This window comes from Herpailurus yagouaroundi, unplaced genomic scaffold (genome assembly GCF_014898765.1).
Source record: "Herpailurus yagouaroundi ecotype Mexico unplaced genomic scaffold, PumYag 190, whole genome shotgun sequence".
In the NCBI taxonomy this organism is placed as follows: Eukaryota; Metazoa; Chordata; class Mammalia; order Carnivora; family Felidae; genus Herpailurus; species Herpailurus yagouaroundi.
This window is the reverse complement of record NW_024412421.1, coordinates 19968317-19995169: the sequence shown is the minus strand read 5'-3', so window position 1 is coordinate 19995169 and position 26853 is coordinate 19968317. Positions and strand designations below refer to the sequence as shown.

General features: G+C 47.9%; 2 protein-coding genes across 14 annotated transcripts in view; one reads left to right on the top strand and one right to left on the bottom strand.

Moving 5' to 3' along the window:
• Positions 1 to 3160, top strand: part of SMPD3 (sphingomyelin phosphodiesterase 3) — an 83671-nt gene extending 80511 nt beyond the window's left edge. For both annotated transcript variants that reach the window (XM_040442903.1, XM_040442904.1), the window contains one exon: positions 192 to 3160. In XM_040442903.1, coding sequence (XP_040298837.1) covers positions 192 to 293 — 102 coding nt within the window. In that variant the 3' untranslated portion in view covers positions 294 to 3160. The remainder of the gene's footprint in view (positions 1 to 191) is intronic.
• Positions 3161 to 4133: 973 nt separating this feature from the next.
• Positions 4134 to 26853, bottom strand: part of PRMT7 (protein arginine methyltransferase 7) — a 51746-nt gene continuing 29026 nt past the window's right edge. For 9 of the 12 annotated variants that reach the window (XM_040442894.1, XM_040442891.1, XM_040442890.1 and 6 more), the window contains 13 exons: positions 22524 to 22636; positions 18547 to 18788; positions 18142 to 18322; positions 14551 to 14678; positions 13981 to 14116; positions 12926 to 13009; positions 12077 to 12124; positions 11366 to 11455; positions 7475 to 7636; positions 6283 to 6357; positions 5350 to 5510; positions 4539 to 4649; positions 4134 to 4357 (listed from right to left, as the gene is read on the bottom strand). In XM_040442894.1, coding sequence (XP_040298828.1) covers positions 4150 to 4357; positions 4539 to 4649; positions 5350 to 5510; positions 6283 to 6357; positions 7475 to 7636; positions 11366 to 11455; positions 12077 to 12124; positions 12926 to 13009; positions 13981 to 14116; positions 14551 to 14678; positions 18142 to 18322; positions 18547 to 18788; positions 22524 to 22636 — 1739 coding nt within the window. In that variant the 3' untranslated portion in view covers positions 4134 to 4149. The remainder of the gene's footprint in view (positions 4358 to 4538; positions 4650 to 5349; positions 5511 to 6282; positions 6358 to 7474; positions 7637 to 11365; positions 11456 to 12076; positions 12125 to 12925; positions 13010 to 13980; positions 14117 to 14550; positions 14679 to 18141; positions 18323 to 18546; positions 18789 to 22523; positions 22637 to 26853) is intronic. The other 3 variants (XM_040442897.1, XM_040442900.1, XM_040442898.1) reach the window with 2 other exon arrangements.

The following is a 26853-nucleotide window of genomic DNA, read 5'->3' as shown; positions in this document are numbered from 1 at the left end:
TGAGCTCTTCTCTGAAAACGAGATCTCTCAGTCTCAGAGTCCTTGGGGCCCATGGGATGCTCCCATTCCTCTGCCTCCGGGAAGATCCTGGCTAGACCCAGCCCCCGCCTCTGCCCAGAAGCCCCACCCCTGCCCTCCAGGCCCCTCCTGTGTAGGATGCCCTCTGGATCTAATGCCCTTCTTCCCAACAGGAGGTAGAAGAATTCAGTTTTATCACCCAGCTGTCTGGCCTGACCGACCATCTCCCAGTGGCCATGCGGCTAATGGTGTCTGCAGGGGAGGAGGAGGCATAGACCAGCCACGTCATTCAGAGCAGTGGGGCCTCTGCCAACCCTTTGAGCCGCAGCACCTCTGGCCATGTCCCCTCCAGCGAGCACCAGCGGTGCTGGGGGAGGAGGGCAGAGACCTGAGGGGAGACTTGGTTAGTCCCAGGTGAGCTGGAACCAGCGCTGCCCTGCACCTCTGGGCACTCACTGTGGACAGAAGGGTCAGGCTGGTCTTGGGAGCCACAGCTGCCCAACAGTGCCATTCTTTCAAAACGTGATTTTCTACAAATCTACAGCACAACCTAGTTTGTAACCCGGGGGTTAGTATGAGAACCGGGTTTCTGTACTCTTTGTATCTCTTCTCAAGCTTCGTCCAGGGTTCATTATTTTTGTCTGCTGCCATGTTGTCTCGCATGCCTGCACCCTCGCATGCACGCTGCCCGCATGTCACGTGCCACACCGTAGCCACACAGACCCCTCACTCGGGCCTCACCCAAGGCCAAACTCCAAACACAATCAGAACCAGCCAAAGAAGCATTCCTGGGCATAGGGCCGCCAGCTCCCGCCTCCAGGCCGGACGGCTAATGAGCAGGGACCATGAGGGCCGTGTCCAGTTACCAGCAAGCCCGGGCTCTTCCCAGGGTCTTGCATTCAAGGGCGATTATTTTAAAAAGATAAACAGAAAAAGTTAAGAAAACCCTTCACTTCAGAAGGTCTGCAGACCGTGAGGGAGAACACTGCTCAGGCTCCTCTCTCCCAGCCAATCAGGGCCCCTGAGTCTCCCCTGAGAGACTTCAAAGTGGGCAAAGGGAATCTGAGGAGAGAGCATCACTTTTTTATAGGAAGAAGGGGAACTCATGACATAAAGGGGTCAGGGAACTTCAGGTTTTCCAAATGATAGATTTATAGCTTCTCTTCTGTCAAAACCAACACATGCCCTCCTTTCTGCCTGATCCCATTTCCCTTCTGGACACCTCTCTGCTTTGGGACCAATCTTTCCCTGGCTGAGCTCAGGAACTGTCTGCCTGCCTCTGGGTGGGGCTGCAGCTCTGTCCTCCCAGCCCCATCCTCAAGAGTGACCCAGGGCCCTGGATGAAGGGACAGGAAGCCAAGGTGCAGAAAGGCATGTCCCCTCACCATTACCAGTGTGTAGGCTGGGGTTTGTGAAGGCCAGGGGCCACCGCTTGCCTGGGGCATGGAGTGGTACTGGTTGGCATCCAGGCCAGTAGACACCCATTCTGCCACCGTGTGACCTGGGCAGGGCATGGCAAAGCCTGCAGGTGAAGTCCACAGCTCCCCACTCCACGGCAGCTCTGCCTCTGCCTACCTGATTTTTTAAACATGCCCGGAGATACTCCCCAGTCACACGAGGGAGGGTTGTCTGTTTTCCCATGCAAGGACCCTCCAACTCAGACTGTTCTTGACAACTCCCCACTGATCTCCCCTCCTTGAAGTGCCCTGACCTTGTGCCCACCTGGCTCAGAGCCAGCTCTGCCTATCAAGGCTGGGGAATGCACCAGGATCTTTCTGCCAGAAGCCTCCTCCTGGTGCTGGCACGCTGATGCAGTGCCTTGTCACCCAGTTGAGCTGCAAGAGGGACCAAGATGGGGCCAAGCAGCCAGTCAGGGGCAGGCCCTGTGCTGGGGGAGGACACTCTTGAGAACCATACACACGGAGGCACTGGTTTGTTTGGGGCAGTGGGCTGCCGGCTTTGTTGCCAGGAGCATTGACTGACCAAGCCCCCAGCCCCACCCTGAGTCCAGAGCCAGGAGGGGCTGCTCACCACTGAAGGCACAACCCCACCTGGGCTCTCTGCTGTGCCTAAGGGCCTGGCCTTCAGGGCCTTGGCTAAGCCAAATGGGGCCCCCACTCCCAGGAGCAGCCAGGAATCTCTGCTCACACAGGTGGGGCCCAACTAAACACACTCAACGCCTGGATGGCTGGGACTGAGCAAAGGCCCCAGGCTTCAAGTTGGATGTGTGTCCAGGAGAGCAGCAGGGACAGAGGCCAGGGTTCCTGAAGCAGAGAAACTCCGGGCCCAGCCTGCATCCCTCCGAGGAGTCACCTCCCTCCCAGGGCAGCTCTACGGGAGCCACAGCACAGGGGTACATGCTTCTCTCCCTACTCACAGGGCGGCCTTAGGCAAGTCATACCTCCCTGTGCCTCGGTCACTTCCTGTCCTAACAAGGTCACCTCTGCCCAGCCTGGCCCTAGTATCTGGAGCCGGACCAGCCTGTGTCCCAGCTCCCCTTGCACTTCCCTCTGGCGCAGCTTCAGCATCGAGGACGCCACTGCCCAACCACATGTTTCATCAAGGCTGTGGACTCCTAGGGCCATGCACAAGCCAGACTTTTCCATTTTGATTTTTAAAAAACAAAGAAAACACTACCAGAATCTCAGATTCTGTAGCATCTAGGCCTAGGAGGGGTGGACACAGGGGTCACTCAAATCCCCAACTGAGGCCCCCATGCCCACTCCAGGCCCAGCCTCCTCCAGAGAAGCCAGGAGGCAGGGGTCAGCTTTAGAAGGAAACAGTCATTTCCATTTGTCCAAACCACCTTGAGTTTTAAGTATGAATATTAACCTTGATGCTTTTTAACTACTGTATTAACTTGCTGAGATTTAGAAATACTGTTTTAAAAAAAAACAAAATTTTTTAATTTCTGTATTTTTTTCTGTATTGTATCCTCATGGGACATTAGGGGTTTTATATGGTAAGCACACCTAAGGTTTTGGTAAAATTATTATCAAATATATATCCAGACGATTCTTCCCTAGAAGAAAAACAATCTTTACACCTGATAAAATATTTTGAAAAGAGAGGTGTTTTTCCCCTTTACTGGTGCTGAACAGAAAGATGGATAACAAGGATAAAATAAAACTGTGAGGCTCAAGGCTGGTATTCTCTTATTTGAGCGACAAGCTGGGGCCAGGCTTGGTGGGGGGGGCCCACCTTTCCTGCCTCCTCCCCAACAGGATGGGAATAGGCCAAGTCTGCCCTGAACTGCCAGAAAACTGGGCCACCTGGGTTCCTACTGTCTCCCTGTTCCCTCTGGAAGTGGGAATAAACAGTGAAGGACACCTTGAACATAGGGAGAAGCATGGCTGGGGCCTCCTCAGGATTCTACAGCCTTCCCTAGCAAAGCAAGGCCCAGGCTAGGGTGGGGTGGCTGCATGGCACCCACCTGCCTCAGACTTCCAAGGTGGAATGGGGGCACACAGGAAAAGGTTTACCTCCTGGTTCCCCCTCCTGATGGCTGGTTTCCTGGTCTGCATCTCAGGAACTGCTATGAGACAGCCTCTTCCCTGTCCTCTGAACAGTAGCCTGAAACCAGGTGTCAGTCTTGGGTACCTGCTGATGCTGCAACACCAATGGCAGATGCTTATGGATGTGCCTTGGTAACATTACCCAAGAGATGAAAAAGATGGCCCTGTCAGGGTCTTTCAGGCCCAGGACTGAGCCACAAGTCAGCATCTCCACCCCAGAAGCCCCTCCTAGCTGGAATCAGGCAGGAGGGACCCCAAGGTTCCCCAGTACAGGCCAGCGGCTCACAGAGGGGCAGCACACCTACCGCAGCACTGCACAGCTGAGAGCAGCACATAACTTGCCTGGCCCAGCCAGCTCCCAGGATGGTAGAGGGAAACGCCACACTAGAGCTTTCTAAGCATTTTAGAACCATGGCAGGGGGGCTCCCTGGCCCCTCCTCAGCTCCAAATTCCGTCAGCAGTTTATGTCGCCCATCACACCCAAAATAAGGAACTGGCAGAGCAAAAACACAAAGAGGGAAGAGGGCTTTGAGCCTGGAGGCCAAGCTGGGCCCTGAAAAGAGAAGTGCCTTCACCTTCCCTCCTAGAAAGCCACGCCAGTCAGAGCCCAGAGCCCTCAGGCCACTTTATTTCTAAACAGGTGAGGGTCACTGCCCATCGTCCAGGGTGTCTGAGAGTGAGAAATCCATGGTGATGTCTCCAGTGTGGGGGTGGAAATCCACGGTGTAACTGACAGTCTGAGGGCCGCCCAGCGGCGCTCTGGGGTCCGCCGTGGTGAAGAAGTACACTGCCTGCTTGCAGTGGGGGTTCCAGCAACAGTCCCCCTGTAGAAGCAGCGAGAAGACAGTGAGGGCTACTAGCACCCAAGCCCCCTCCTGGCCAGCCTCCAGCCCAAGCAACTCGCAGTGAGAAGCTGGTCAGAACCAGGTGACCTGGGGCCACTGAAGAGTTACAATCCGGCTAACTTGTAACCAGCTCACAGGGTGGGCCTGTTCTGGGACTCACGTGCACAGCACTACCTTGTCCTCTGCAGACTTCAGGAGGCCAGTGCTGACAGTGCTGTCCGGCGTGAGGTGGTATTCCATCCACAGGACGGCCCCATGGCTCCTCCCAGGCCTGGAGGTGGGGATGTTGGGCCAAAGACAAACAGCCACACAAGAGATGGGCAGGCACAGCCACGGTTCCTCACCGCTTTCCAGAAACCTCTGATCTTACCTTCCTCCCCAATCAGGAGGCTGCTAACATTCCACCTGACTAAAGGCCACTTGGTAAAATGCTGAGCAAAAACCACAACCCAGAGCCCCACCTGCTCCCTGCAACCTGGCCAAGCACTTAGAGGAACCATGGGACAGGGGTTTTTCCTCAGGGAAGCAGCAGCTCCTCCCTGGGAAGGGAGGTGGAGCAGGATGGCCCAACTGTGCCTCACGATGAGTAGCCCTTACCAATTCCTAACCTGCTTAATTCCCAGCAGGGTTCAGGAAAATGGCCCACTGGGTAACCATAGCAACAAAAATCACTTTTCTCTATAGCTGTGATCCATCATGACACTTAGCTCAAAGGAAGCTGCAGGTGTGGGGGGATGTGCAAAGCCCACTCTGGCTCTCCCTCCCCACCTGTACACACCCAGAGGCAGTGGGGACCCACTATACACTCAGGGCCACTTTGGACCAGGAAGGGCAAGGCCCAAAAAAGGAGGCCATGCCACCCACATGAAAATGGCCAAAGTAAGTGCTTAGTCACCCAGGCAGTAACTAGACAGAAAGCAGGCCCTACCACTCCCTTCCCCAGCTTACTGCACCCTGGAACCCGTTCTTACCTCCTCAGCTCAATGGAGCCCTCAGCATGGATCAGGTGTGGGGGTACTGGCTGCCGAAAATCAAAGGTCAGGATCTGCTGGGGCTCAGACAGACAGCGGCATGGGTACTCCCACAGAGGGTGGGGTTCGGCCTCCTTGCTCTCCCTGAAGTCCAGGGCACGCTGAGAAGGGAAGGGGAGGTGGCAGTGGGCAGAGACAGAGACAGAACCAGAGCCAGTGGCCTAGGAGATAAGGGGCTCTTGTCCAGTCTCCATGGTCTATACCAGTGGTCCTTTACCTCCTTGGCCCAGGTCCCTCAAGGTAACTGCCACAGTCAGATGCCTCAGTGGGTCCTCACAGAAAGACCACACACACTGGGATCAAACCAGCTGCCTTCTCTACTCTCAGCTGCCATGCACAAGTGTCTTCTCAGAGAGTTACTTCACCTGAGCCTCATTTTTTCCCTTTTTAAAATGGGATGACGCTGCCTGTCTCATGAGCTACTTTGAGGACCAAACGTCAACAGTGGTAAAAACATCTGGCACTTGGACACTTGCCCATTCAGTGACCATTACTGAGCACTACAGCTGCCAGATCACTCCTACATGAGGCTCCCAGTCTAGAGGGAGACAGGGAATCACAGTGCCTGGACACATCAGTGTCTGGCTGAGAATGGGGTTGGGCAGGAAAGCTGACCCACATGTGATCTCTGAGCAGCTACCTGAAGGTCACACAGGAGTTGGTAGAAAGAAGAATGTATAAAGCCAAGGAGTGAGAGGGCGCAGGGCACAGACCAAGTGGCAGGGGTGATGGATGGGGTGACATATGGGGCCAGACTCAGGATCAATAGGTTCACCTGGACTGGGTAAAGGAAAGCCAAGTGGGAGGGGTAGGAAACTGTGCACATGGAGTAGGTGGGTGGGACACTACAGGCAGGAACTGTGCCCCACCTACCTGAATCATGTCATCCATGATGTGTACGTCAAAGCCTTCGCAGTCACCACAGGGACTCCGGATCCGCCATAGGTCCTGTGAGGAAGGCAGAGCCCTTGTCGACACCCAGTTGGGGATGGACGTCACAGGTTCGGTAGGACAGCACACAGACATCCACACCCACCCAGAGACATGAAAGCATGGTGACAAGAGCGAGAAGAGTCAGTGAGGTCAGGTTGGGGGGAAGGGGACAGCCCCAAAAAGGCACCCCTTGCTATTCCCACACACTTGGAAGAGACCCCATGATTGAAAGGCCTCAGAAACACCAAGGATCTGGGAAGGTTACTGAAATCTGCAAAGTGTCACATGATCAAGTCCTCTCCTACAGGGGACAATCAACCAGAGCCACTGGGATGGGGTTTCTTTGGGAAGAAATCTGTAAACCAGTTCCTGAGGCTCTGTGCCTATAAACAGGATGTGAGGACATTGGGAGAGAAGGGACCAGAAGCGCACTGAGGCTAGCCAATTTTGTGTCCTGTTTCCTGGATATATGTCTGGGAATGAGCATCATTCCCACATTCCCTCCTGGGCCAAGAAAGCCAGAACTCCCGTGGAAATCTCGCCAGGTAAATAGACAACACAGAAGAAATGCCCAGATAATCACTGATGGAGACACTAAGCTACCAATGGGTGAAGCCGTTCTTATCAAAGAAATATCAAATGAGGTTCACTCTACTTCTCAGGTTGAAAGCATTTCAAAATCCTTTTAAGAAGAAACGTCTTTCCCAAAATGACTTTGTGACTGGTTCTGCTTTGATGAGGAAATTAAAATAAAGTTTTTCAATTTTTTGTTACATAAAGAAGCTGACTTTCCATCTCAAAATGCTTTTAACAACTGGAGCGTCAACTTTTAATAAGAACAGAGTGAGCTGCACAGCATGTCTTCTGAAACTCTTCATTTATGTTTTTTTTAATTATTCTGATAAGGGATAATTGTAAAATGACAGCACACAGCCATTTCCATTTCACATGCCAAATTACCGCATTTGTACAAAGGCAAGTCTCTTCCATTCAACCCTGCAGTGTGCTGATACAGAAAAGCAGAGGCCCATATCATTAAGACTCACATTGCTCTATCTGCACCCAAGGTCTCTGCAAGAAAATAAAGACCCCCAGCCCCTGCCCTTTCTGCAACAACTTCTGAGGGGCCTACCCTGAACTCCACGACCACAGTGTGCAGCGAGGCAGTCTGGGGCATCACCACAGCACCAGGCCCCAGATGCTGGTCCACGGCAGTCCGCACATACCAGAAGTACAGGTTGTGCCAGGGCAGCAGGCTGGTAGTGAAGAATGGTTCACCCAGGAGGAGAGAGATCTGGCAATCAGAGCAAGAAGGGGGGCCAAGATGTCAGAACGATTTTGCTAAAGGGTGAAGGACAGGTCACAAGGTTCATGGGAAACATGGAAATAAAAGGGCATCCATTCCCTCAACCAACAAGCATGCCAGGTCTGCACCTGCCTGAAGATGAGCAGACATGAGCCCTGTCCTCAGGAGTGCAGAGTAGAAGAGGGAACAGACAGGGCTGGGGTTATCCTTGAACAGTGTGGTTTGACAGAAGTGAGGAAGGGACATGTGGAGGGACCCCAGGGTTGGGCCCTTCATGGGAAGGGCCAGTGTAGATAACATCTTCCTGAATGGCATCCTGTGGGTAGATTCCCATTCAGCTTATCATAACAAACTGTTATCAGTGCTCCTCTAGCAGTCTTCCTCAGTAGGTTCTGAGCACCACAGAAGTGGGGACATTGGCAGCACAGTATCCCCAGCACTTTGCAAAGTGCCTGGCTCAGAGCAGATGGTTAGTATATATTTGCTGAGCAAATGAACAAATGTATGAATAGGAAAAGCAAAGGACTGGGGATTCTAGCAGAGGTATGCAGGGGAATAAGCATGGGTGTGAGAGCAAGGCCCATCAAGAGCTTGTTACATGAGTATGCAGGGTAGGATGGTAAAGGGTGAGGCCAGAGAGGTGGAAAGGAGTTAGGATGCCCAAAGGCAGCTTATGAAAGGTCAAGGAGGCTGGACTCCTTCCTGATGGTAAGAGGGGATCTCTAAAAGCTTTAACTGGGGGTTCAAAATGAGAAGGAATGTGTTTTAGAAAGAGTCCTCTGACGACTATGAAACATACGGAGAGACCACCCACAGGGACTTGGGTGAGTACTGCAGTGGTCCAGGAAAGGAGCAGGGAGTGTACAGAAGGAAGGACTGGGAGACACAACAGATGTGGAGGACACAGGGCACCCAGGGCTGGGCCCAAGCAGAAGGACCTCAAGGGAGGGGCCAATCTGAGATGACATCTAGGTGTCTGGCTGAGGTAACAAAGATGCAGATGGAAACACCAAAGACAGAAAAGAGCTGGTCCTGAGTGTTCCCTGCCCTGCAACATCAGAACAAGGCAAGAATGCCTGCTCTCACCCTTTCTATTCACCACACTAGTCACCTAGAGTCTAGCCAGCGCACCATTATCAGTGGCTTATAGAAGTGGAGTAGCTTTCTCTTTAACATTTATTTCTTTTTGAGAGACAGAGAGTGAGCTGGGGAGGGGCAGAGATGGAAGGAGACAGAGAATCCAAAGCAGGTTCCAGGCTCCTAGCTATCAGCACAGAGCCCAATGTGGGGCTCGAACTCACAAACTGTAAGATCATAACCTGAGCTGAAGTCAGATGCTGACCAACTCAGTCACCCGGGCTCCCCAGAACTAGAGTAAGTTTTTAATCCTCATCTATGAGGAAAAAAAGGGCAACTTGTACTGAGTGTTCATGGCAGCATCATTTATAGCAACCAAAAAACAGAAACAACTCAAGTGTCCAGCAACGAATGAACAGATAAACAAAATGTGGCCTATCCATGAAATGGGATGTTATTTAGCAGTAAAAAGAAATGTAGTACTGATTTATGCTACATGGATGAACCTTGAAAGAAGCCAGTCTCAAACAGACCACACATATCCCATGATTCCACTTACATGAAATGTCCAGAATTGGCAAATTCGTAGACAAAAAGTAGACTGGTGGTTCCCTAGAGGCTGGGAGGGCAGGGGGCAAATGAGAAGTGACTTCTAATGGGCATGGGTTTCATTTTAGGTGATAAAAATGTTCTAAAAATTGACTCGTGATGATTGTACAACTGTATGAATATACTAAATCATGGAATTTCACACTTTAAGTGGGTGAACTGTATGGTATGTGAATTAGATCTCAAAAAAACTCTCCTTAAAAGAAAAGGCATAGGGAGAAATGGGCAAAAGACCTGAAGAGTGATTTCAGCTAGCTAGACATGGAGCAATTAATGGGCACAGGAAACGTATTCAACACCAGTGGTTACTAGGCAAATACAAATTAAAACTCACACTCGTGAAAATGACTGTAATAAAAAAGACAATACCAAGTGCTGGTAAAGATACAGAGAAACTGGAACCTTCGTGTGTAAGGGGGATGTGGAATGGTATGGCTTCTCTGGACAGTTTAGAAGTACCTTAAAAAGTTAAACAAAAATACTACACAACCCAGCAATTCTAAGCCTAAGCATTTGAGGGAACTGAAAACACATATCTTCACAAAGACATATATCAACGCTCACAGCAGTATTATTCTAACAGCCAAAAATGGTTAAGCGTCCAAATTCAGCTTAGGTCCTGATCTTGTGGTTTGTGAGTCTGAGCTCTACATGGAGCTCTGTGCTGTCAGGGCAGTGCCTGCTTTGGATCTTCTGTCTCCCTCTCTCTGCCCCTCCCCTGCTCACTCTCTTTGTCTGAAAAATAAACAAGCATTAAAAGAAGAAGAGAGAAGAAGAGAGAAAGAGAAGAGAGAAGGAGAAGAGAGAAGAAGAAGAAACAATCCAAATATCCACCAACAGGTAAATGGATAAACAAAATGTGACATGGCATATTATTCAGGATTAAAATGTAATAAAATACTGGCACATTCTACAACACGGATGAACCTCAAAAGTGCGACTAGTGAAAGAAGCCCAACACTAAAAACCATGTATTGTTCTACTCCATTTATATGAAATGCCCAGAAAAGACAAATTGATACAAAGAAACCAGATCAGTGCTTGCCTGGGGCTAGGAGCTGGGTGATGGAAATGCTCTAAAACTAGAGTGTGTGATAGTTGTACATCTCTAAAAATTTATTAAAAAATCACTGTACACTTGAAATGGGTTAATTTTATGGTATGTCAATTACATCTCAGTAAAGCTGTTAAAAAGCTGGTGAAGAAAGGTGATGGATTCCAGCTTGAAGGGCCTGCAGGATATGCAAGGAAAGCATCCAGTGGGCACTTGGACATGAGAGATTTGCAGACCCAGCTTTGGAGGCCAAAGATTCCCTTATGGGAAAGGACATGATCACCTAGAGAGAGAGAGGAGGCACAGAGGGAGAGGAGAGAACAGACAGGGAGAAACCATCAGAAGACTGCTATGGAAGGATCAAGTGAAGGAAGAGAAACCCATGAAAAGCTCAGGAAGAGCAGCTAGAAAAATAAGAGAAAAACCTGGAAAAAGCAGTCTCTTAAGGCCCTAAAAAGAAATGTGTTGAGAAGGGAGAGGCCCCTGAGTCATGAGGGCCCAGGGGGCCAGTGGGAGGAAAGGCAGCAGAAGACTGTGTTTACATCTCAGGATTACTAAGGGGTGGGAGTAGTTTTAGAAGCAACGGGTGGTGGGTGGATTGTGTGACAAGACCAACCGTAGGGGACAGAAGATCAACTGCCAAGGTGGCAGGAAGTAAGCAGAACGGTGAAAAGTGAACCAAAATAACAGGAGTGAACGGGAGCTGGAGCACTGTAAAGGGATAAGGCAGAGAGGCCACAACAGGCGGCTATTCATCCTAACAGAACCATTCTGTCCTCACTCGGAAGGAGCAGAGATCGGTCAGAGTTCAGAGTAGCTCATGTATTTGCAGACCAGACATCTATGCAATGCCTCACCACATTCCCACAGGGGCTGAGTTAGGTATGGGACCCACTGTATGGCCTGAGAAGAGAAGGGGGACTCAGGCCATCTCGGTGCTGTGCTGTCCATGCGAATGCAGAGCCCCTGCCACTCACCTTTTTACCCTCCAAGTCTGCAGATGTTAACAATTCAGGCCGTTTCTCTATTATATTAATTTTATCTTCCAAGTGATTAGCCTTGAAAATCTTATGAGGAAAAAAAATGAAAGTATTGTTTTTGTCCAGAAAAAAACATCTCAAAGTTGTTTTGTATGCTTGCAGTTTTCTGGCCAAACTGTTCTAAGCACCACGTTTATCTGCTTTGTGAAAATCCTCTCCTCCAGGGGCATCCTGTGCACCAAGCAAAATGTTGTACCAGCAAAAGAAATTTCTCTTACAGACGTATCAGCAGGACTTAGCAATAGGCTTGTAGTTCTGGTAGTTTCCTTCAGAAAGGAAATAAAAACCAATCGATGGCCAAGGGAAGAAATACCATCATGGAACCAATCAGTCAGGTCAGCTTGTGAGTGTTGACTCCCTGGGCACTGGGTCCCAAAAACAAATCATAAATTCAGTTATAGCACTGCAAAGATTGCAGCTTTTTTAGTTTTATGTGAAGCGAGGAGAAAAGCCATAAAAAAATAGAGTCTAAATGTTTGCTGCTATTCAGCGACAGCCCCAGAAGACTTCTACACCAGCTCTCAAGGTGGGAACTCTCACCAGCTCCCTTACTGCCAAGACAGCATCAGAGCAATCAATCCCACACTCAGCAAGGCAGGCCCCTGACCTGCCTCCCCGCCTGATAGTTTAGTAACAACAGTCACTTACTTTTTTCATCAGTCTATGAGAAGCTGCTGAGCTCTCTACTGTAAATACCTAAAAAGAATACGATGCTATTAGAGATTCATTTGACAAAGAAATTAAAGATTAACAGGCGTCTGGGCGGCTCAGCTGGTTAAGCATCTGACTCCTGATTTCGGCCCAGGTCATGATTTCATGGTTTTGAGTTCGAGCCCTGCATCGGGGGTCTGAGCTGAACATGGAGTCTGCTAGGGATTCTCTGTCTCCCCCTCTCTCTGCCCTTCCCCCACTCGTTCTTGTTCTAAGTAACATTAAAAAAGAAGAAATTAAAGATTTAAAACTGGGGCACCTGGGTGGCTCAGCTGGTTGAGTGTCCAACTTCGGCTCAGATCACGATTTTGTGGTTTGTGAATTCGAGCCCCACATCAGGCTCTCTGCTGTTCAGCGCACAGCCCACTTTGGATCCTCTGTCCCCCCACCCGCCGCCCTGCTCTCTGTCCCTCCCCTTCTCTTTCCCTCTAAATAAAAGTTTAAAAAAATTTAAAAAAAAAAAAAAAAAAAGGTTAAAACCCAACAAGATAATTCCAAGGCAGAATGTACCACCTACCAAGTCTACCTGTGCTCACTACCCACTGAGACAGCACCCACTTTCTGCACTGATGCTAGCAAGGAGCACTGAGACACTGGAGCTGCAGCTATATGGGAATAGCTACAGCCTGACTCCTGTCTGCACACGGAGGCAATAAACCCCAAAGCCCCCACATGCATGGCAGCTGCACTTGCAAAGGCCTTTAGTCACAGAACTGTGTACCCAGACCATGTGATATTCAAACTCAAGAGCTGCCCTCAGGAAGCTGGCAGAATGCGGTCTGGTACCTGCTCTGCCCCAAGGTGATGGGCCAACAAGGAGAGCAGACTGCCGTCACTGACACACAGGCAGACACTGTCTGGCTTCAGCACCTGCAGGAAAATAACAACCTCAATACGTTTTCTTATAGCAGGTCAAGAAATTCTTGTTGGAAAACTGACAGAAACACTTCCTTTCTCCTAGCCCCATTAACTCACTCTGTGATCATTCAATCCACCCCTCAACACCCAGCTGGATCTTCTTGTAGCCCCAGACTTGTGCTTGCCTTGTAGGCAGTAAGCAGCCCCCACCCTCCAGTGCAACCACCTCACCCACCTCTCCCTACCCAGACCTCACTGTCAGGAGAGACTATCCCCAAGCTGTCCTACAAGGCCCACCTGAAGACCTGCCCCACTTGCTAGAGGCCATCTCTCAGTTTACCATAAGCCTCTTCCCTCTCTGGTCACAGAACAGACAGCTTGGGCTTTTGAGTGACTTGCCAAAGGCAGGGAGTACTTTATAGGTCATAGATCCCTTTGAGAGAAACTTTAGATGGCTGGGATCTTCCCTCGTGCCAAAATGCATGCATGTACATATGTGCACACATATTTCTGCATACAACTCCAAGAGGTCCAAAAGACACTTCTCCAAACCCTCTGTATAGTCCTGAGCTGAGAGACTCCTGCTACACGCAGCAGGGAGCAAAGGTTTCAGGCAGGAGAGTTACATAACCAGACTCATATTTTAGAAAATTTTAGAAAGAATGCAGCAGATGAAAGGAAGAATGGGGTGGCTGAATCCACTGGGATTATCCACAGGAACTACTAGTGACCACAAAGGCAAAGTGTCTAGAGGGACAATGGCAACGGCTGAGGTAAGGCTCCCAGGCAGAGGTTCTCACAGGACAGCAGAGAACAAGCCCTCAGAAAGTCTAGTAACATGCTTCCTGGCTACTATCTGAGTGCCCACCCAAAAGCCAGGTAGTACAGAAATCAAAACCTGCAAATTATAAGCAAGCAATGACCTGAGGCCCATGCTACAAACTCCTTCTTGACTATAACCACCCAAGGGGCTGGACACTTACTGTCCGCAGAGCCTGGATGTATTGATCAGTTCTGTCCTGATCGTTGATCTCTCCAAACCGAGGCCGGTTCCAGAGCAGGTGAGCTTGGCAGTCACACACGGGGCGTGCTGGATAGACTCTCCTGTCCTTTTCAGGGCTAAGCCAGGAAATAGACACACATGATGAGCATAACCTGCTAGACACCGGCAAGCATGAAGGCATGGCACAGAGATGGGCATAGGGATCGGCCCCACTAAAACTAAACAAGCCATGGTGGGCACACCCACATCCTCTAGAGGGCATGAGTCCAGGAACTGGCTTTCAAGTAGGCATTAGAGGTTGGAGGGTCCCCCAACCCGAGACTTCTCATTCATGTCTCCCCCAAACAGGGGCCCTGCAACCAGGGCAGTCTCTTCTAAGAACATGCCAATGGGCACTAACACATCTACTCAAAAACTCTTGCTCTTGTTTAATTCTGTTCAGACACACGCGTGCCCACTTGTGCCTCTACACTGTTTATAAGGTGAACTTACGTAAGTACACAGTATCACAGGCCCAGTGCTTCCCCCCACCACAAGACTTGGGGCATACCTGGTCCTCTGGAGGCTGTACCATACACAATAGTCATCATGGTGCACTACCAGGTAGATGCTTGAGCCTTGGACAACAGGCTCTTCTTGTGGCAGGAAGTACACACACTGCATCCAGTGGTCCCGCCACTGAAATAGGGAACAGAGATATCAGCTGTCCCCAAGTTGCAAAAAGAGCAACGTCTCTAATCCAGGAGCCAAAATCTAAGCCAAAAATCAGCTTGCAGGGAGACCATGCTGTGGACTACAGATGACTACTCTTGCCACAGAGATAAATAAGAAGATTCTCAAGTCAGAGAGGTTCATGTCCTGAAGGCTTGCTGGCTTCAAGGATACAGCCCAGGGAAGCAGTCTTCCAGAAGGGTTTAGGAGAGGGGACTCCAGCCTCTCTGTCATGTGTGTGTATGTGTGTGTACATGTGCATGCCTCCACCTCACGTGTGTGCACACACAAAGGAAGGCAGAGAGGGAAGGGGGAGAGAAAGCAAACATGGCAAATGTAAATAACTGTTACATTTAAGTAAAGGGCATCTCAATGTTTATTTTCATTTATTCTATGGATTTAGAATTTTTCAAAATAAAAAGTTGGGGAAATAGTACAGAAAGGTTTTGTCCTGTTTATTCTTTTGAATTAAATAGTTTTTAAAGACCTGGAATACTCTAAATTGTGAAACATGGTATACAAGGATCCAGAGTCAACTTAATACGCTGTGTTGATCCTTTTTGACACTACAAACCCCACATACAGGATTCTATGCTAAGAAAATGCAAACAAAAAAGGAAAAAAAGCTATATTCTCAGGAACACCCTTATTACAGATTTATACTAGCAAAAACTGGACCAAATGTCCAGCAGCTCAGAAAAATCTTATTCAGAATATTCACAGACACTGAAAATGGTAACTATCATGACTAGTGCAGCATGAAACTAGAAGTCAGCACTGACAAAATCTGTGCATATGGAAAGAGATCAAAGGAAGGGAGTTCTTAGCAGTGACAGGACCCTGAGTGACTTTGGATTCATTTTTGTTTTACACAAGGTTTATTACTCTCATAACCTTTAAGCCTCTTTTTTAAAAAGAAAGAACTGTCCTAAAAAGTGGATGCCTGGCTCAATTCTGATGACACAAGCGTGTACTCATTCTCTGTCATCATCAGGAACTAAGAAAAACTTGGCCCCTGGGAGACTCCATCACTGCTGGGCGCAGACCCAAATGAGGCTGACACCAGCCTTACTTCTCAGGAAGCATTCCGCCCTCCCCAGATTTGGATCTAACTAAAACGCAGGTGAATGACAGCCCCAGGTATCTAAGATGTCTATTTGAACATAAAAGCTAGAAAATGACAATGTAACTAGACACACTGTAGAATAAGGAAACACAAGGAGGAAAAAACAGATTCTCTAAAACCTGTAGTTCATTCCTTACTATGCAAATTGACCCAAAGACAAAAGAAGCCGTCCCCAACCCCTCCCAGGCTCCCATAATGCTCCCTGATCATCATCAAGTCCTCAACACGCCAGCCTCCCAGGTTCTTAAGCTAAAGGTCTGCTGACAGAACCCACTGCCCAAGGTGAGACAAACTGAATATATTTCAAACCAAGAGCAGTTTAGTGAAGTCAAGAGAGAAATGCATTAGCAAGCAGCTCTTCACATTTCTAACAGTCCACAGGCCACCACTGGTAAACAAAGGGCACAAACTGTACAAAACACTGGTAAAGGAAGGACACAAAGTCAGGAGACCTAGGGACAAGCATCCACTACTGCCGCCTAGATAGAAGGCCCTGCTCCAATCACTCACTGGGTTGGGTCTGTCTCAGTCTCAGTTTGGGCAGTATGTGGTTACCCAGCAAGTCTTCCACGTGAATTCAAGTAGCACTTTGAAGATATGCAAATGAGATCACTAGCACTTTGCATTCTTATGCTAATTTGTATCCTCACACTCCCAAAGGGAAAGAAAACAGCCCAGCGTCAATCTCAATTCTGTAGAAGAATTCTGACCCACGCCCTCCTCCCACCCCCAAATACACCCTGAGCCTGCAGAGGACCAGGATATGCCGAGGAAGTTCATACACACTGCTTGGAGTCACACAACGCCCAATGCCAGACAAGTGGAGGGCAGAAGGGAGAAGAGGGACCTCAAAGGCCCGGGAGGGGGGAAAGGGACCAAGTGCAATCCTGTAGCAGTCATGACCCTTTGGCCTAAGCAGTAACTCAGAGAGCAGGGGAGCAGCTAAGGTCATCCTTAGAAGTCACACTAGAACTAGCAGATGAGCAATCAAGATAAACCCAGTGCCCAGCAAATGGTTAACAGGACAACAAAACACAGAGAGAGGATGGTGCCCCAGGGCCTCCCAGGCGGAAAAGGAAGGCTTGATTCCTTGGCCCTGAACAGGCACCTTTCCCACTTTTTTTCCCTTTAGGTGTGCATATAAGGGGTGGACAACACGTGCACTTGAGAGAAAATTCAAAAGATATAAAAAGGTCATGGAATAAAAAGTAAGTTTGCTTTTCACCCCTAACCTCTAGCCCCCTTCCCAGAAACAACCATTTTTACCAATTTATGTGGATTCTTCCAAATATATTCTTATACACACCCACCACACATATACACTCATAAACACATACATCTTATTTTTATTGATACCAACATTGGCATAGCACACACTGTTCAGCACCTCTATTTTTGTTTCACTTAATGATCATCCTAGAGATTATTCTCCATCAGTGATAAGAGAGCTGCCTCTCTTAGCATCAGTAAGGATGCAGTCCCCTACTGGTGGCTTCTAGGTTGTTCCAGTCTTTTCTGTTAAATCAGGGCTGCAGTGAGTATCCCAGCACACGTCATTATACACAGACACCAATCTATCCAGAACCTAAATGTCTGGAAGTGGCATCCTTCCTCTGATGACAGATTAGGTAGGCCTCCTTGTGCTCCATGGAAGCTGTGATGCTCACTGGCCAGTTGTCCCCACAGCTCTCCCGACAGTGCATTACCAAATTTCCTGAACTTCATCACTAACAGGTGGAAAATCATGTCTCACTGCAGTTTACATGTGCACTGCTCTTATGAGTGAGACTGAACAGCTTTTCACATGTTAAACAGTACTCTGCATTTCCTTTTCTGCAGTTCACGTCCTCACCCACTTTCAATTGAGCTAGAAAAGGTACCCGTTTTTTTTTTAGAAAAGCTAGATTTTGAGGCCACGCAGAAAATAAGTCTGCAGACAGACTGTAGTCCTCCATTCCAACTTGATGTGAGGCTCCCTGGGATTACTCGGGGGCAAGGGGTGTGGGCTCTGAGAGTAGCTGTGCTGGGAGTTGGGAGAGCCAGCACATCCAAGTTTCCCCAAGGCCCCCTCTGTGGATGCTGCCTGAATTCGGCTGAGAGATCTATTTTATATCTTATTATGATAGGCAGCCTTGCCTTTTGGGGATTTTTGTTTGTTTAACTCTTCTCTGACATTGATTCTGACATAGCCCCTCCAGTCTCTAAATTCTTGTGAATCTAAGGTTCAACACGTTACTTTCCCACAACCATAAGTGGGTAAGTTTCCTGATTTACATGAAAATGTGCTCAGGTATTATCTCTTACCTGTAGCTCCTCTGGGTCTGAGTGTGCCCAGAAGGGGGCCATGCTGCACTTAATCTTCCCCTCAGGGTCCATTTCAATGTCCCACCAAGAGAGAACCACCTGAGCTCGACCAGATGCCAGAGGTTCAAACTGCCGGCTGTGGCAAGCTGCTGAGCTACTGACTTGCTTGCTGAAGTCCACACTGTGGAAGAATATGCAAGAATTTAAGTGTATTTTAAGCCCACACACTCCATTTTTAAGCTTTTATGGTGACATCACTAGCAATGGGACTTGTCTGCAATGGACTCCTGCCTTCAGAAGCAGGTGACCTCAGCTAGGTTTCCTTCTCACTCATGAAGAACTTCTAAAGACCTCAATTCCACCAAATATCTTAAAGCGCCGTCAGCTGGGGTGGCTTCTTGGTACCTGAACATAGGCAGCACATCACTGAGGACAGTGAAGTCAGCGGATGACACCTGGTTCAGCTGAATGTCATAGACAGAGGGTGCACCAGGGCATCTCTCCAGTTCCAAGGGGGGGACGATGACCTGCTCTCCACAGCTGGTATGCACGGGGATAGGAAAGAGCTTATTCCACGACCACATCCTCCTGGACTCCACCAGCTGAGCATAGACAGTTGCTCTGTGAGGCACTGCCTCACAGTTTTCCTAAGTTTGTTAAAAAAACAAAAGAAGAAAAAACAAACCAGTATATTATTAGAAAATAAACCCACAGTAATCCTCATGGATCAAAAGAGGTTTGTTCCAGGCATGCCTAAGTGGCTCAGGCTCAGTCAGTTGAGCATCAGACTCTTGATTTCAGCACAGGTCATAATCGCAGGATCTTGGAATTGAGCCCTGTGTGGGGCTCCACACTGAGCATGGAGCCTGCCTAGGATTCTCTCTCCCACTTTCTCTCTTTGCCTCTCCCCCGAGCGTGCCCCTCTCCCCTGCTTGTACTCTCTGTCTCTCTCAAGAAAAAAAAAGACAGAAGAGGAGGGGGGGGAGAGGGAGAGAGGGAGGGAGGGAGGGGGGAGGGGGAGAGGGAAAGGGAGAGGGAGAGGGTTTGTTCCTTAATATCAGGTCAGTTTAGCAGCATCTAACGCCTTACCACTATCAGAACAGTGAACTGTTTTTGGCCTAATGTCCTTGGGAAAGGAGAAAAAAGGAACCACATTTCAAAAAGAATACATGCTATATCTAAAATGATTTATGTCAGATAAATTCCTGGCTACATGACACTTTTAAATACTTCAAAAATAACCCTTAATTGTTATCATGCTGATTAACTCCCACATCAACTTTGAAGAAAGAGTCCAAGACTTCCTGCGAAGCAGTAATTCTGGCACTGGGCTCAGAGTTTCTCTCAGGTACAGCTCTCACCCAGACGCCAGAACCTTATTGCACAGCCCAATGGACAAGTGTCCACCCTCAGATGACCTAATCCCCTGGCCTCACTGGGCACTGCCAATTGCTCCCCTTGTTTGGCTTTGGCTGAAACACCTCATCCAGTTTCCCTCCTACCCCATTCTTTCACCTGACAGCCTCTACGCACCAGGCACCAGGGGCCCAGCCATGAGGAAGACACAGCTACTACTGGAGGGAAATGACAGGCATAGGGTTTCTCTACCTTAGTACTAGTGACCTCTTGGGCCAGATGATCCTTTGGTATGGGGCTGTTTGGTGCATCATACCATGTTTATCAACACCTTGGCCTCTAACCACAAGGATGCCAATAGCATCCCCATCTCAGTTGTAACAACGAAAAAGTCTCCAAGCATGACCCCTGATTAGAAGTACTGTTCTCCCCCTCTGTCTCCTTCAGAAGGCTAAACTTCCCCTGTTCATCCTTCAGAGAGAACTCCAGACTTGGTCTGGGCCCACCTTTCTCTCCCTCCACATACTCTCCCCTGAGGGAGCTCAGCCAGGGAAATTTGGTATTTCGTTTACCAAATACCACGTGTCCAAAAGCCTTCTGGTCCACTCCATTTGGCTGACCCTCAGATAGCTCAAACTCTATCTAAACCAAACAAATCAACTTCACTTCTCCCCCTCCTTCCCGGGTTTGGTGGTCCTCCCATTCAGTAGGGAACACCAACATCCAATCTAATCACCTAGCCCCAAACCCTGGCATCATCCTCAATGCCTCCACATCTAAGTAATTACCAAGTCCTTGACCACCTTCCTCCTCCCCAAGTCTACCTCTCCAGGCCCATTTCCCTGGTCTCAGCTGAGGCTCGTCTCAGCCTCAGGGCCTGGATGACCCCAACCACCTTCCAATCAGTCTTCCTACCTCTGATCTTACACCTCAACTGCTCTCCAAATGCCTGCCTGCATGAATCCAATGTCAATCCCCTCCTGTGGTAACACACTGCCTTCTGGAGCACAGGGGCCCATCTGAATGTAGCCCTGCCTCCCACACTACCCATAATGCCAACAACTCGCCCTGTACCAGCTCTTCTTCACATCTTTCTGCATGCTGACCTTTTCTACTGAGAATACCCTCGTCTGCCAGGCCAATACTTGATGACTCTTGAAGACAGACTCAGCTCAAGCTTTATCTCCCTTCATGCTCCCCATCATACCCTACCAGAGCGGACAGGATCTCACCCCACTGACCATCTGAGCATAACTCCAACTGTACTGGGATAACCTGCTCACCTACCTGCCTGTCTGGGAGTGCACCTTCATATTCCTGGTACTCAAAAAGGAGCCCAGAAAAATGAAGGCACTTGATAAATTTACCTTCTCAGATTAATCACTGGGTCATTCATCACCACATGGACATCAGATGGACTATCTGTTAGACATGCCAGCATCCTAGTTCCATGACCCTCAACAAGGCAGGAAGAGGGACAGGGCAATGGAAGCCTTTGTGTAAAGCCATAACTCTTTCAATCTCAGAAACAGGGTGGACAGATGGGGATAGCGATTAGAACAGACAGTGGAGGGGCACCCGGGTGGCTCAGTCAGTTAAGCACCTGATTCTTGGTTTTGGCTCAGGTCATGATCTCACAGCTTGCGGGATCGAGCCACACATCGGGCTCTGTGCTGATAGCATGGAGCCTGTTTGGGATTCTTTCTCTCCTCTCTCTCTGTCCCTCCCCCTACTTGCTCACTCTCAAAATAAATAAATAAACATTAAAAATAAACAAACATTAAAAAAAAAATACCCCCAGACAATGGACACCTAGCTGCACAGGTCAGCTGAGAAAGGAAACTGCAGATGGCTGCCTGCACAACTCATAATTATTAAATGTATTAGAGAAAAGACCAATTGGGCAACACTAGCATAATTCTAACATCCTCATTCTCTGTTTCAGGGATTCATCTAGTTGGTAGTTTTTGTTTTGTTTTGTTTTGCTTTAGCTGATGGTTTTAATGTGAAGAAAGAGCAATAATTACTAACATTACTAGAAAAAGATTTCACATTTTGGAGACAATGAGACATCTCACACAGCGTAGGGATCTGTGGAACAATCACCATCACATGCTGACCGTGTGAGTAAGGTGGACTATGTACCCAATTGCCCTGGAAGGAGCCACATTCTTCATTGTGCGAACACCAAGAATCCCCAAAGAGGGCCCCAGACTGGGACAGTTGCAGGCTCACCTGGATGGTTCCCACAGGACAGGTGGCAGCAAAAGAAACAGACACTCATACCTCCCCACCTGGCTTTTGCCTCTGGGGAAGCTTATGTCCATAAAAAAAAAAGACCAACATCCCTGAGATAACACTTTCAACACGCTTCTCCCTTCCCCCAAAACTGTCAACGATTATCACTACCCAAATTCTTCTAACTGGAATGGTTTCGCATTCAAGGCCTTCCACCCTCTCCCCCACTCTCCACCATTAGCTCACAAGCCCACTCAGTGTGGTGTTCTCACTGACCTACCAAATAGGTCCTCTACCTGGGATACCTCTCTCTCTTCTCAGTGCCTTTCCAAATTCCACCATCTCTACACATGACCTCATCTCCTGATCCCAGACCCCATCCGCCAGTCCTAAAACAAATTTTAGTGGTGCTTCTGTGTGCCTCTCCATTTGGCCCATCCAGTCTTTACTGTCACTGACGGTGGATCTTAGAAACAAGAAGGATGTCTGATATTTCTCCCTGGATGCAAGAACACCTTATACACGGGTGACATTCAAAGAATGTTTGCTGAATTGAATTGAATTGAAACACAGTTTCTTGCCTTTTGACTCTAGCCTACAAAGACCTGATAAGAGATCCAGAAGTCCTAATTGAGGAGAACCAGAGTCTTGTAGGAATGAAGGGCACCCTAAGGTGTACAGAGAAGTACTGAGGGCTCAGGCTGTGCACAGCACATTGTATCAATGAGACCTGTGTGAGCTGGCTGAGATCACAGCAATATGTGCGAGGGAGGTCCTTGATTCCCTACCTGCACGAGATGCCTGTGTGCATGTTCATAGGAAGGCAGCGCTCCCTCTCCAATCAGTTCCGTATCAAACAATTCCGTTATCAGGATATTGGCACGGCATGGCATGTCACCATCTAAGAAACATGAACAAAGAGCCAGAAGCAAGCGGTCAAAAAAATATTTACAACAAATACGTGAAAGATAAAAGGTTAACAGATCACTAAATTGAAAGCATACACATATACCGAAGAATTCAATAGTGTCATGCAACTAACTTTCCAATGGCTCACCAAAGAGCCTATTTCGATGTACATATACACATCAAAATACCAGCAACTGATAAGTCTTGCTTAAGAGAATGTAAGCGTCCACTACACCACTCTTTCAATTTTTCTGTACATTTAATATTGCAAGGGACTTGCAGAACTGGTAAGAAAGCTATAAACACCCAAAAAGAAAACCAGGCAAAAATACAAAGAGACAATTCAAAACAGAAAAATCAATCAATTATATGGAAAATGTTATTTATTTATTTATTTTTAAAGTAGGCCCCATGCCCAGTGTAGACCCCAACACAAGGCCTGAACTCCTGACCCTGAGATCAAGAGTCAGGTGCTTAACCAACTGAGCCACCCAGGCACCCCAAAAATGTATCATTCTTATTAGCAATTGGAGAGATGCAAATTAACAATTAAATAAACTATTAATATATTAACAACAATGATTTGAAAAACAAAAACTTAATGCTTCTACTTTTTAAGTTTATTTTTTTTTTTAAGAGAGAGAGAGAGCGAGCGAGCACGAATGGGGGAGAGGCAGAGAGAGGGGGAGAGAGAGAAATCCCGAGCAGGCTCCATGCCATGAGCATGAAGCCCAACCTTGGGGCTTGAACCCATGAACCATAAGATCATGACTTAACTGAAATCAAGAGTAGGAAGCTTAAGTGAATGAGCCACTCAGGTGCCCCTGAATGCTGGTACTTCTATTTCTAGGCTGCACAGAGAGAGAAAAACCAAAGCAAGAGAGGTTGCATGATTCCAATGATACTACAAGATCCAGGATTCAGAATCCCCAGCTCCTTCTACTAAATCCTCCTTAATTAAGTTAATTTCTTGCTACCAGTCAATCCCCCAAATAATAGTTGTTTTAGAATACTAGGATCAGGGAAGATCTTTTTGCTGAATCTATTTGTCAAGCCTCCATCATGTAATGTAATGTTACTTCTACAATTACAATTAAAAAAAATTTTTTTTCAACGTTTTTAATTTATTTTTGGGACAGAGAGAGACAGAGCATGAACGGGGGAGGGGCAGAGAGAGAGGGAGACACACAGAATCGGAAACAGGCTCCAGGCTCTGAGCCATCAGCCCAGAGCCCGACGCGGGGCTTGAACTCACGGACCGCGAGATCGTGACCTGGCTGAAGTCGGACGCTTAACCGACTGCGCCACCCAGGCGCCCCTACAATTACAATTTTTAATGAGCCAAGAGACAATAAACTTTGGAAGGGGCTAATTATCATAGAGAATTAACCATAAATACCTCTAATGGCACACAAATTCTCATCTGACAAAGCCCACTCATCTTCCCCACACAGAAGACAAGTCTCATGGATAACAAAAGGAAAGAGAAGCATTTAGGAAGCTCAAAGGAGGGTGAGGTAGAGAAAACCTGAAGTCATGGAGACCTGGGGCTGGATCCCATTTTCTAGCCTTGAACCTTCAGTGCTGACCATCAGTCACGTAATCTTTAAAACAAGAGTAATGAGATATGGTGGTAGCACAGCAAAGGAAAAAACTGTCCACTTTCACTTTCTTTTTTAAGTTTACGTACTTTGAGACAGGGAGAGAGTATGTGCACACATGCTCAAGAGCAAGGGACAGAGAGGGAGAGAGAAAATCCCAAGCAAGCTCTGCATTCTCAGCACAGAGCCCAATGCAGGGCTCCATCCAGGAACCTGTGAGATCATGACCTGAGCTGAAATTAAGAGTAGGACACTCAACTGACTGGGCCACCCAGGTAATCTACTTGCTATGAAGTACCCTTGTGCTCAATGGCAGTATGCCATGCAAGGAGGCTGACAAGAAACATCTTTCTCTTGGCACAGAGACCGCCCTCCTGAACGGCACTGCCCACATCTCTGGTATCATGCCAAACTCGAACGGAAATATATTATCCCAAACTGCACCCAACCCCTACACAACTGCTTCTCCCTCCGATGCTTCTGCCTCAGTGGATGGCACCACCGGTCACACAGCCCTGAAACCAGGGCATCATTTGTCAGCTCCAGGAGAGCAGAGACCCTGCCTGCTCTGCTTGCCATTTTACCCCAATGCCTAGAACAACACCTAGCACCCACAACAACCAGCAAACATTGGCTGAATTCTTGATTCCTCCCTGTCATCTTACATCCAGTCACCAAGCCCTGCCAATTCTACCTCCTGAATAATTCTTAAAACAATTTTGTAACTTAAAATGATTTATTATTCAATTTGCTTCAAATAAACAAAGTTTTATGATCCACTGAATCTCAATAAATACTCTTGAAGAGCCTGGTATCTAGCATGTGAGTGCTAATACAGGAGGGTGCAGTGGGAACCTGGGGAGGGGTGGTTACCCCAGTGCCTTGTATGTCTTTGCCACATGACTAGATGGACAAATGTTGCTCCCCAAGTTACCTGTGGAGTACTTGGGATCAAACTTAGCCACCCACTGTAGTCAACTAGAAAACTAGATAAAGTATATGAAACAAGTGTTTTCAGATGTTGAATAAGAGGAAACAAATTTGTTCTCTAAGAAGAGAAACAAAGTGACCCCTGCAACTGCTCTGGCTTTCTGCTAGTAGGTAGTTTCCAGATGCTGTACAAAAAGCACGATGTCAGGCAGGCAGAACGTAGCAATCTTGCTGAGGTAAAGAGATAGCAACTGAAGCTGAGAGAGGGCAGGTGGCTGGGGCTCACGACTGGGGGCAGGGACCAGAGAGGATGTTACACAGAAAGCAGGTTTCCGAAATCTGCACAGGACTCCCCCGAAGCCTCTTGTTGAATATATTCACACATATAGAAGAATATAGAAAGTCTGGCAAAGGACAACCATAGAGCTAGAAATTGAATAATTTCCAGAGCTCACAGAGGACTGGGAAACATTCTAGTTCCACTCAGCCAGCACCAGACACTAAGCAGAGACCCCAGAAAAGCCATGCTTTGCTAGTGTGACCAAGGTAGTCTTAAAACAGGGGCGCCTGGGTGGCTCAGTCGGTTAAGAATCTGACTTCGGCTGAGGTCATGTTCTCTTGGTCCATGAGTTTGAGCCCTGCATCTGGCTCTCAAACAGCTCAGAACCTAGAGCCTGCTTCATATTCTGTCTCCCTCTCTCTCTCTGTCCTTCCCCTACTCATGCTCTCTCTGAAAAATAATAAACATTAAAAAAAGAAGAAGAAGAAGGAGGAGGAGGAGGAGGAACAGTGGTTTTCAATAGAGGGCAATTTTGCCCCTACCCACCCCCAAGACATTCGGCAATGTCTGGAGACATTTCTGGTTGGTACAAATGCTAGTGGGGGAGTAGGTGATACCAGCTTCTACTGGTTAGAAGCCAGGGGTAAACATCCTCCAATACACAGGACAGCTCCTCCCAACAAATTATCAGGCCCAAAATGTCACTTTTGAGAAAACCGGACTTAAAATTATTCTAACCCAGGGTGCCAGGTGATTCAATCAGTGGAGCATGTGGCTCTTGATCTCAGGGCTGTGAGTTCGAGTCCTACATTGGGTGTAGAGATTAAAAATAAAAATCTTTAAAAATAAATAAATAAATAAATAAATAAATAAATAAATAAATAAATAAATAAATAAAGCTATTCTAACCCTGCTCCAACAAAGCTTAAAAACAAACCCTGAGGGGCGCCTGGGTGGCGCAGTCGGTTAAGCGTCCGACTTCAGCCAGGTCACGATCTCGCAGTCTGTGAGTTCGAGCCCCGCGTCAGGCTCTGGGCTGATGGCTCAGAGCCTGGAGCCTGTTTCCGATTCTGTGTCTCCCTGTCTCTCTGACCCTCCCCCGTTCATGCTCTGTCTCTCTCTGTCCCAAAAATAAATAAACGTTGAAAAAAAAAAAATTAAAAAAACAAAAAAAAAAACAAAAAAAAACAAGCCCTGAAAGGATCAAACTAACCTACTAGTAGCCCAACTGCATGCCAGGCAAAGCCTTTTTTTTTATTAAAAAAAATTTTTTTTTATTTATTTTTGAGAGGGAGTGAGCAGACACAAGACAGAGAGAGGGAGATAGAAAATCCAAAGCAGGCTCTGTGCTGACAGCAGAGAGTCCAAGGTGGGGCTTGAACTCACAAACCATGAAAT